At 16.8% G+C, this 12,105-nt stretch overlaps 4 protein-coding genes across 4 annotated transcripts; all 4 read left to right on the top strand.

Annotated features, from left to right (window-relative positions):
* Nucleotides 1-1,289: 1,289 nt before the first annotated feature.
* Nucleotides 1,290-3,425, top strand: PADL01_0528000 (conserved Plasmodium protein, unknown function; the record flags this gene model as incomplete). Its single annotated transcript, XM_028680679.1, has 1 exon — nucleotides 1,290-3,425. The coding sequence occupies one exon, from the start codon at nucleotides 1,290-1,292 to the stop codon at nucleotides 3,423-3,425; it is 2,136 nt and encodes a 711-aa protein (XP_028537132.1).
* Nucleotides 3,426-4,704: 1,279 nt separating this feature from the next.
* Nucleotides 4,705-6,080, top strand: PADL01_0527900 (conserved Plasmodium protein, unknown function; the record flags this gene model as incomplete). The annotated part of the gene is made up of 6 exons (XM_028680678.1): nucleotides 4,705-4,707; nucleotides 4,981-5,093; nucleotides 5,233-5,365; nucleotides 5,612-5,663; nucleotides 5,772-5,908; nucleotides 6,009-6,080. 6 exons carry the CDS (start codon nucleotides 4,705-4,707, stop codon nucleotides 6,078-6,080), a joined length of 510 nt encoding a protein of 169 aa, XP_028537131.1.
* A 1,761-nt stretch (nucleotides 6,081-7,841) lies between these two features.
* PADL01_0527800 (nucleolar preribosomal GTPase, putative) lies at nucleotides 7,842-9,455 on the top strand (the record flags this gene model as incomplete). The annotated part of the gene is made up of 1 exon (XM_028680677.1): nucleotides 7,842-9,455. The coding sequence occupies one exon, from the start codon at nucleotides 7,842-7,844 to the stop codon at nucleotides 9,453-9,455; it is 1,614 nt and encodes a 537-aa protein (XP_028537130.1).
* A 1,506-nt stretch (nucleotides 9,456-10,961) lies between these two features.
* Nucleotides 10,962-11,576, top strand: PADL01_0527700 (peptidyl-prolyl cis-trans isomerase; the record flags this gene model as incomplete). The annotated part of the gene is made up of 1 exon (XM_028680676.1): nucleotides 10,962-11,576. The coding sequence occupies one exon, from the start codon at nucleotides 10,962-10,964 to the stop codon at nucleotides 11,574-11,576; it is 615 nt and encodes a 204-aa protein (XP_028537129.1).
* Between the last annotated feature and the right edge of the window lie 529 nt (nucleotides 11,577-12,105).

The raw sequence follows: 12,105 nt of genomic DNA, 5'->3' as shown, positions 1-12,105 counted from the left end.
TATATATAATATATACATAAAAATATATTTATTATATGTATATTATAATAACAAAGAACCTTCCATCTGTTATTTTATATATATAATATATATTTTTTTTTAATATAATAAAAGAAAATAAAAATTATTATTTTTTTAAAACTTACATAAAATATATATATATATATATATTAATATATTATTTATATATAAAAAAATAACATATCATTAATATATATATAAATATATTATATTAATAACTACATAATTTAATTATATGATAAAAAAAAAATTGCTCAATGTTGAAAAATAAAACTTTTCATTTTTATTTCTTTAAAAAAAAAATTGAAGTAAAAATAAAAAAGTAGGAATGATTTATATTTATATTATATTATAATAAATATATCATCATAGTTTTTTATGTATTGTTATATATAAGAAAAATATTATATTTTTCAACCATATTATTATTAAATATATATATATAATATTTTATTATAATATATGAATATATATATTTTATTTAATATTTAATTATGAATTTAGAATTATTTACAATATATTTAAATATATGACATATATATTATATATATATATTTTTATATGTATGTATTTTTTTTTATATCAAGAATATTTATTATATTATGTTTATAAATGTGAAAACTTAAAAAGAAAATAATATGTAACTATACAGCCAAATCATTTTATAAATACATTTTTTTTATCATCATGATATTAATACCCTCATTAATTTATGCTTATAGATTTTTAAACAAATATTAATATATATTAATGTATATATAAATATAGCATATTTATGTTTTATTAATGTATTCATAATAATTTATTTATTTATCATTTTATTATTTTTTTTTTTTTTTTTGTATTTATTTTTGAAAATTAAAAAATTGAATTAATATATCTATATTTTATATCAAAAAAAAAAAAAACACAAAAAAGTAAGGACAACTAAGAATTTTACCTGTAATATGTTTTGTATGTAAAAAAATATATACATATATATGAATCTATATATATATATTTATATATATATTTATATATATATGTGCAATTCCTTTTATGTAGGCATTAAACTATAAATACATTTAAGTGTTGTCTTTTTTTTTAAAAATCTGCTAATATATATAAAAAAAGATGTGCACATATTTATATGTAGCGTATCCTTAATGCAAAAAATATAAAAATTAATTTATATATATATATATTTTTTTTTTTGTAAAAAAAGAACTTGTTTGTATTATTTGTAGAACCTATTATGTAACAGTTTAATTAAAAAAAAAAAAAAGAAAATGTATAATTTTTTAAGATGCAAAAAGAAAAGTATAATTTTTCAAATTCTGTTGATTATATGTACGTATAACCTTCTGTCAAATTTTGCAAATATATATTTTAATAATAATGAGAATAATATAAAGTCGTATTATGTTGAAGGTTATAATTGGAATTTTTTAGAGAAATGGAAATCCATAAATACAAATGAAAAACTAGAATATAAAATAAATTATAATATAGGTTTAAATATAGATGCAGAGATAGGTGATTTTGGTGATTATAACTCAGATGTAAAAACTGATTTAATATTATTTAAATATGATAAAGATAAATTATTAAGTACAATATTTATATATGTATTTAGTATAAAAGAAAATAAATTTATTTATCACACGGAAGTTAGTTTTGAAGGTAAGATTGTGAATGTGACTGCTATTGATTTAAATTTTGATGGTGCATTAGATGTATTAGTTTTATTTAAAGATATTAAAGATAGTAATAAATCGACTAAATATTATGTAGCAGCATTTTTACAAAATGATAATGATCAATTAGAAGAAATATGGAATTCAAAAAAAAAAGAACAGAATGATGAATCAATTACAGATAATGAAGAAGATAATATATATTATACAAATATACATCCATTAATATGTGATATTAATAATGATGGATTACCAGATATTATAGGGCAACAATCTGGTGGACCTGATGGATTTTTTAGATTTATATGGATTAATACAAGAAATGGATTTAAAAGTTTTTTATGGAAAAATATTAATATTTTCCAATATTCAGAATTAGATGAAATTACTAATCCTAATTCTAGTGCAGTTGTTGATATTAATGGAGATTGTAAATCTGATTTAGTATTTACAGTTTATAATTCATATGAAAAAAGGGTTGGACTAGAAATATGGTTAAATAAAATTATTGATGGAAAAAGTTATTATATTAAATATTCACAAGATTATTTATTACCATCGAATTCTTTACAAGTTTTATTTGGGGATTTCAATGGAGATGGTTCAATAGATTTAGTTGTTCCTACATGTGTAAAAAGTTCTTTCTGTAATTATTGTTGTGTTAGTGATGATAAAATATATTTTATTCCAAATATACAAAAAAAAATTTGTGATAGTTCATGGAAAAAACCAGATGAAACCAAATGTAGACCTGCATCCAATCTTTGTTCTGAAAGTGATTTTGAATTTCAGCAAAATTTAAATGATGATTTTATTTCAGTTGTAGATACATCAGGTTTACATTTATCTGGTAATGCTGATTATCCATATTATTTAAGTGTAGGTGATATAGATGATGATGGTTATTTAGATTTATTAATAACTTTAAAAAATGATAAAGGACAAAAATATGTACGTATATATAAAAATGAATTAAAAGTACATTATGAAGAAAATTCACTAGAAGTTAGAGGATTCTATAATTTTTATCAATTCGTAACATCTCCAGAAGAATCAGTGACAGATGTATATAATGCAGCATTCTTTGATATATTCGAAAATGGTGTATTAGATATTTTAATATTTGGTAAATATATTACAAGTAATAAAAAAACCAAATATGCAGCTGTTGGTTTTATAAGAAATAATGAAACAGATTCTCTATTCTTAAAATCAACTGCTCTTAATGGTATATGTGTTAATGATTGTTATAAAGAAAAAGATAAAATTACAACCAAAACTTTAGGTGGTAATGCTCATGGACCTACATTCAAAATAACTGTTATTGATGTTAATGGAGTCAAATCAAGTAGAATAGGAGTTCAAAAAAGTCAATCAGCACACTTCCCATTACAATTACCATATGTACTCTTTGGATTAGGAAGAACAAGTAATTATGTTGAAGAATTCTATGTTGGTATGCCAACACATGAACAAAAATATTATAATATGTGGGTATCTATTATACCTAATTCTCATATTATTGTTATTCCATACCCTTTAAATAATGCAAATAAATGGCAAATACAACTCTCTGTTAATCCATCCAAAAAATTCTATTCCATACTTTATATAACATTAATATGTTTAAGTGTTATTGGAGTACTTATTTTTATATTGGACCGAAAAGAAAAAGTCGAAGACTCAAAAGAGGAACTTGGTTTTAAGAGTCACTTTGTTATAGGATAAAAAAAAAAAATATATATATAAATATAAATATATATATATATATAAATATATTTATATATATATATTTTTATTTATTTACGATGATGCTAATATTCACCTGTGAAAACACAATTTTTATTAATAAATTATAAAAAATATTTATATTTATTTTTATTTTTATTTTTATTTTATTTTTTTTTTTTAATATATCTAGTTATTCATTTATTAACTATATTTTTTTGTTATTAATATATATATTATTATATATTTATATGTTTATTTATACACATAGGAAGTTATAAATGATTTTCTAAAATGTAGAAACATTTTATAAACATATGTATTACATATTTTATAATATATATGACTCTTATATGGTTATATATACATATATATTTATTTATTTATTTATTTTATTATTTTTTTTTTTTTTTTTTTGTTATTATGAAAACGTATAAATTTTTATATTTTCAATAACATTTGATAATGTCTTTTCATTATTTTTCAAAACTTTCTTTTTTAAACATCTCACAAGATATATAAAATAAAAATAAATAATTATATATTCAGTCATAAAAAATTGCATAATGGAGGAAAAAATATATATTTATATATATTACCTGTGTTAAGATTCTTACAATATGTTTGATATTTTTATTGGTTTTCCTTTTTTGTATATACACATATTTAAAAATATATATATATAAATGGAGAAGGTAAAGGAAAAATAACAATTATAAACAGAAAATGTGAATAATTGGATAAAAAAGAAATAAAAAAAAAATTATATTTGCTAATATATTATATATTTTGCTCGTCCAATTTTCATATATTTATTTTATTTAATTTTTTTTTTTTTTTTTTTTTTTTGTTTATCAAAAGAATTGTAATATTTTACCCTTTATCTAATATACACTAAAAAAAAAATATATATATTTTTTTTTCTACACATTTATAAACAATATCTACATTTAAAATGTTTTTTACTTTTTGGCTCCTCTATATAGCAATAGCAAAGACGGTTAAATATATATATATATATATATATAATTTAAGAAGACATACCCATTCATTTATTTATTTAAAAAATTAATTTAACATTAAATGAAAAAAATCTATCATTATATTTTATTTTTTTAGCTTTCATGTTTCAATTTTAATAATGCATTAGAACAGACTAAGTATTTAGTTTTAAAAGGTATATTTATATATGTCCTAAAATACAACAATTATATATATTTATATATATGTATTTATATATTTTTTTCTATAGACGCATATATAGATTGCAAAAACTATAATGGTTACATATTAACATAAATAACAATACATACAATTATATATATATATATATATATATATATATATATATATATATATTATATATACCCTTATTGTATTCATAATATGTATATATAAAAAAAAATTAGATATGCTATACATTTGAAAAGTTATAGACAAGAAAAATGAAGACTACACCATAAAACAAGGAGAATTGGTATATATATAAAACAAAAAAAATATATATGTGTCAAATATATATATATATATTTATTTATTTTTTTTTCATATGTAGTATTGTGATGAAGACCCTTTTTGTAATTATTTTTTATATAATCAGAAGAAAAAAGAAATTCGACTATGCTACGATAAGAAAATTAATTTAAAACAGCCTAAATATGATCATACGTAAAAAAAAAGAAAACTTATTACAAAACCTTAAATTACTATGACACAATGAACACAAAAAATATATTACATTTTTTTTTTTTTTTTTTCTTAATAATAAATAGTAATAATATAAAAATTCATAAATCATTATTTCCAGATGGGTAACAAGTATAAAGGAAAATGTTTTTGAAAATTTTTCTCCATCACTTATCAATTCACAAGGAATTTGTAGTAATCAAGTTGACAAAATATTTTTCAGCTCATTAAATGAGGCAATCCAAAAAGGAAAGGTTATTAAATAGGGGAAATAATATTTATAAAATTAAAACATTTGTTTTATTTTATATTCTTTGAATTCTTCTTTAAAATATAAGGAAATTTTTTTTTTTTTGTTGTTATGTATCATATTGAATTTAAAGAGGAATACATGAATATACATATATATATATATATATATATATATATATATATATATATATATATATATATATCACATATGTTTAATGTAATGATTTTGATTTTTCATTTTGTCTTAGGAAAATAACAAAAAATTTTTGATATTAAACTTTCAGTCCAAAAATAGTGAAGGTTAAAATTTAAAAATAAAGAATAATAAGAATTATAAGGATAATAATTCATTTATCCTTCCAAAAAAAATAAACATAAATACATATATATATATATATATTTATACAGATAATATAGAGGGCTATTTTTGTGACAGCATAGATTATTTTATTAATAGAGAAGGCTATGTAGTTTTTGATTTTATCAAAAGGGAACAACCTCATCAATCATGTTTAAAAAGTAAAAAATGTGGATTAAGAGGACCAGTAATGCATAAATAAATAAAATAAAATAAAATAAAATAAAATAAAATTCATAATTATAAATATATCATATTATAATATATCTGTCTACGTTTTCTTAAAGGTACAATCAGATGATAGTAAATATGAAGAAAATATAAACCCAGGTGATGTTGTTGTTGCCCACAAATTTTAGGATTTCAAATTTTATAATTATTTAATATATATATGTATGTATATGTGTGTAAATACATTTGTGTATTAGCTATCTAACTATTTTTTTTTTTTTTTTTTTTTTTTTTTTTTTAAATAGCTATATAGCCAAATTAGTCTTTTTTTTTTTTTTTTTTTTTTTTTTTTTCCTTTCTATTTCTATATATACATATATATATATATATATATCTTTATATATTTCTCTTTTGTATTGTATGAAAAATATGTTAAAGTATACAATATAAAGAATAAATAAAAAATGAAAGGCAAAGAAATATAATATTATCCTCCTTTTATATTTAAATATAAAATATCCAATAATATTTTTTTTAAAAAATGTATAAAATTAAATGAGAATGATATATTAACTATTTTATTATTATAATTAAAAATAATAAGCATATGTAAGATTTTATTTGAATAAAACATATTCTGTTATATTTTATAGGCATATAAAAATGTGGAAAATAAGATATACATAAAATAAATATTATTTATATTTACATATATATTATTTAATTTTTATAAAATAAAAATAAATATCTATATTTTTTCTTTTGTATAAATCGAATATTCCTGCTAAACAAAATACATGACAATTATTTTAAAATTATATATATATATTCATCATATATATAATTTTTATAAATATTTAATTGATTTACCAAAAAAATAAATATATATCACCCATAAAATAAATAAATTATAAAATTATTGTAAATATAAAAACGTTAAACATTAGAATAATTATAAATTATATTCAATTTCTTATTTTATTTTTTTCTTTTTATTTATAAATAACAATATAAAAAATTTATAAAATCCAACATCAGTTAGGAAAAAAATGCTGCATAATTATATTATTACAATTATATTTAAAGGCAAATATAAAATATATATACTATTTATAATATATTATATATATATATATATATATATATATAATCATAATCTATTATATACAACGTGGTTTCTTTTTTTTTTTTTTAATAAAGAATTATATAGGCTTATAATTTTCATATATATATATATATATATATATATATATATATATATATATATATATATAATTCTCTTTTAAAATTTTTGTAACATTAAAGAAAAAGTAATATATAATAAACATATATATGTATATATGTATATATTTATTTATTCATTTGCTGCTCCTTATTTATAAATAAATTTTCAATATTCCAAAAAAACTATATGAAAAAATTATAAATTTTTTTCACCCCTATATAAAGATTTCTCTTATTTTTATATATGAATAATAAAAATAAAATATTAAGAAGGAAAAAAAAAAAAAAAATTTTAATTTCAATCTTTTCTAACAATATATTATAACTTAAAAATATATATATATATATATATATATATATATATATATATATATTTATATTTATTATATGGTTAATTTTGTGAGGATCATATTTTATATATTATATATGTAGTTATAATTAATGCTAGCAAGATTTGAAAAATATATCTTAAAAGATATTTTATATATTTATTTATATAAAAAGCGACAAATGAATAAAAAAAATAAAATAAAATAAAATTATTATATGATATAAAATTATATGGTTATAAATAAATAGAAAAAATTCCCCCCCCCCCCAAAAAAAAAAAAATATATAAGTATATCATATATATATATATATTTATTTATTTATTATCTTCATATTGATATATTTCTTATTTTTATTTTTATTTTTATTTTAATTTATATTTTTGGTCGATTAAGATGGTGAAATTACAAAAGAATAGCAAAAGGCAAACGTTGAAACAAAAATATGCTATTATTAAAAAAGTCTCTGCTCATAAAAAGAAACTAAAAAAGATAATAAAGAAAACGAATATCCATAATAGGAGGAGCACAAAGAAATCTTTGAAGATTCCAGAATGTATATTTAAGAAAAACATTTTAGAGAATATAAAAAATTTATCTTTAAATAAAAAAAAGAAAAAAAATGATGTTACAAATTGTAAAGAAATACAAATTAATCATCATGATGATACAACATTAAAAAATATTAAGTATTTTATAAAAAATGATATTTCAACAACTGAAGGAGAAGAAAATAGTACAGATAATGAAAATATAATAAATACGAATAAGAATAATAAAAAAAAAGATAAAGAAGAAAATATATCAGATGATTATATAAATAATATACAATTTAGTGATTATGCTAATTTAGATTTTCTTGATAAAATGAAAATATATGATAAAATAAAAGAATGTAATTATAAAAATTTAAATGAGAAATATATTTATGTTGATAATTTATTAGATGTAATAAAAAATAGTGATGTTGTTTTTTATGTTATAGATATAAGAAACCCATTAATATATCTTGATAAAGATATTATAAATTTTATTAATTCTTGTAAGAAACAAATAATAATTATATTAAATAAATGTGATCTTATTGACAATGGAATTATAGAACAATGGGTACTTTTTTTTCGTACCTATTTTATAACATTACCATTTATAAGTTTTATAAATAAAAGTACATCACCCTGTTATTTAGTTAAAAATAAATCAAATGAAAGAAATTATAAAAATAATAATTATTATTATAATAATATTACAATAAATAATAATATGAATAATATAAAAACGTGTCCTATTAAAAATATAATGCAAAAATTATCGAAAAATAATCAAATTACATATGGTGTTATAGGACATATTTATACAGGTCGAAATTCTTTTATTAATACTATACTTAAAGAATTTAATTATATTAATAATATAAAAAAAGAACAAATAGATATTAATTTATCTCATAATATTAATCTATATATAAAACCTGGACTTATCTTAAAAAAAGAATTAAATAATTTACAGTTAATTAAAAAATTACATGTTTTAAAACATGAAGAAATTATCACACTTCTAGAAGAATTCTTATTAACACTCACTGGAAAAAATCTAATACGCTTAATGAATCTAATAAAAGAAAATGAACTAGCTAATAAATTTAAAGAAATGTGTTCAAAGGATACCATCAAACAATTAGATAAGACTAATAATAAATTACAAATAAAAAAAATGATTATTCAGTCTTATTTATATCAAAAAAATCAAGATGGACAAATAAGTAATCAAATCAATTTTAAAAATATGAAAACTTTATTTCATAATTTATTTATGAATAAAATATTTTATTATGTAATACCTAAAAGTAAAATTAGTTGTGATAATCAAAATGGAGATACTCTTAAATATTTCTCAACACCCTTTGATAAAGATCTATATTATGAAGTTGATCAATATGTATATTTAAAAAAAAAACCATATACTGATTATATTATAATTAAAAGTGATAAATTTAATTTTTATAATTAATTCGGAAGAAAAAAAAAAAGAAAAACACCTCAAAGGAAAAACATCATACTAATTATTTCTAAAAAAGGATAAATTTATAAATACCACCACATATATATATATGAATGTATTTATATATTTATATATTTTAATTTATATATTTTAATTTATTTATTATTTTTTTTTTTTGTTTATACGTTTAACATAAAATAATATGACCATTATGAATATATTATACATATATATATGTGTGTGACGTAAAACATATTGTTATTTTAATTTAATTTTTTCTTTTTCTTCTTTTTTTTTTTTTTTTTTATGTCAATTAAAAAACGAGTGAAAAATATGTAAGCGGAAAACTTTAAAAGGAAAAAAAAAAAAAAAAAAAAAATTTATATAAAATATAAAATATATATATATTATATATATGTATATAATAATTTATTATTAATTATTTCTATCTTTGAAAGAGTCTACTATATTTTAATGTCATTCATTCTTCAAAATAATGTTAAATTTAAATGAGATACATTTTGGTTTTTAAAAAAAATTTTATATGCAAAAATATATTATTGTTAATCCTTGATATGGGTCCTATATATATATATATATATATATATTTATATTTTTATATATATTTTATTTTTTTTATTCCTTTAAAATATATTTCTCTCAGAATATATTTTATATCTTTATGTATTTGTAATGTATATATATTTATCCATCTATAAATATTTTTTTCTTCTTTTTATATTCCTTACTATATAAATCTTCATATAGTATAAATAAAGAATAATTTTTTTTTTTTTTTTATGTTTATAAAAAAAAATATACCCAAAAGAATTAAAGCACAAATTAAATAATACATATAAAAAGTATATATATATAATATATATATATATATATATATATATATATATTATATGCATATATGATGGTTTATATATATATATATGCTTATCAAATAAAAATAATTTTTACATATAAAATAATATATATATATATTATCATTTATATATTTTTTTTCATCCATTAATATATAAAATAATAAATATATAAATAATATATCCATATATATATACATATATATATTTATTATATATATGTTGGGTATAGTTATATGTTATTCCTATGAATAAAAATTTATACTTAAAATAAGGAGTGATATTATTTATTGATAAATTATAATTAATATAGTACAAAAGAACAAAATAAATAATAAAAAAAAAAAAAAATATTTAAATATATATATATAAAATACATTCCACATATATATTATACATATAGATACAATTTGATTAATCTACACTTAATATTTTTATACATTTAATTATTTATGAAAAAATATTAAAAAAAAAAAAAAAAAAAAAGCAATCCTCCATATAATACATACATACATACATATATATATATATATATATATATATATATATATATATTTATATTTATGTGTATAATTTTATTTGTTTTATTATTATTTTAAATATATAAATAGTATTTTTTTGCATATATATTTGTTTGATCAAGATGTTCACCCTATGCAAAGGTTACAGTGAAGATGAAGATGAGGAAGAAGTAAAAGACATGCTAGATAATTTTAAAGAACAGAAGAAATCATTTGAAGAAAAAATAAATTATTATAAATTAAAAGGAAATATTGAAAGAGGTTATATAACAATATATACAAATTTAGGAGAATTCCAAGTTGAATTATATTGGTATCATAGTCCTAAAACATGTTTAAATTTTTATACATTATGTACAATGGGATATTATGATAATACAATATTTCATCGAGTCATTCCAGATTATATAATTCAAGGAGGTGATCCAACAGGAACAGGAAAAGGTGGAAAAAGTATTTATGGTGAATATTTTGAAGATGAAATTAACTCAGAATTAAAACATACAGGAGCAGGGATTTTAAGTATGTCTAATAATGGACCTAATACTAATGGATCACAATTCTTTATAACCTTATGTCCATTACCACACTTAGATGGAAAACATACAATATTTGCAAGAGTCAGCAAAAATATGACTTGTATAGAAAATATAGCTGCAGTACAAACTACAGCAACAAACAAACCAATATTTGACGTTAAAATTTTGAGAACATCAACAGCGGTAAATGTTGACTAATAAATAAATATACATTGGGAAAATATATATATATATATATATATAATATAATATATTGTATTTATATTTTTATATTTATATTTATTTTTTTAATGACAAACATTCTCTACAACATCATTTTTTTTATTTTTTCACATATATAATTTATTTTAATTATTATTATTTTTTTTGTAATTGTACGGTGAGCATATTTTTCACATAAAAATTTTAAAATATACATAAAATATATATATATATATATATATTTATTTATTTATTTTATTTTTTTTTTTGTTCAATTTAAAAAATATACAAACATTTAAATAATGCCCTCTTTTTTTTTTTTTTTTTTTTTTTTTTTTTTTTAAATACTCAATTTATTTTTTATTCACTTAAAATATTCCAAAAGAAATATAATAAATAGTACGCAATAAATTATATATAAAATATATATATTATAGTAATTAAAATTGTTCTCTATGTATATATAAAAGTATTTCATTATTTAAATATAATATATACATAATATACAAATAAACAAAAGGTTAAT

Source organism: Plasmodium sp. gorilla clade G2 (assembly GCF_900097015.1).
Source record: "Plasmodium sp. gorilla clade G2 genome assembly, chromosome: 5".
Classification (NCBI taxonomy): domain Eukaryota; phylum Apicomplexa; class Aconoidasida; order Haemosporida; family Plasmodiidae; genus Plasmodium; species Plasmodium adleri (nom. inval.).
Note: the sequence above shows the minus strand (reverse complement) of the source record. Positions and strands in the feature narration are given on the sequence as shown.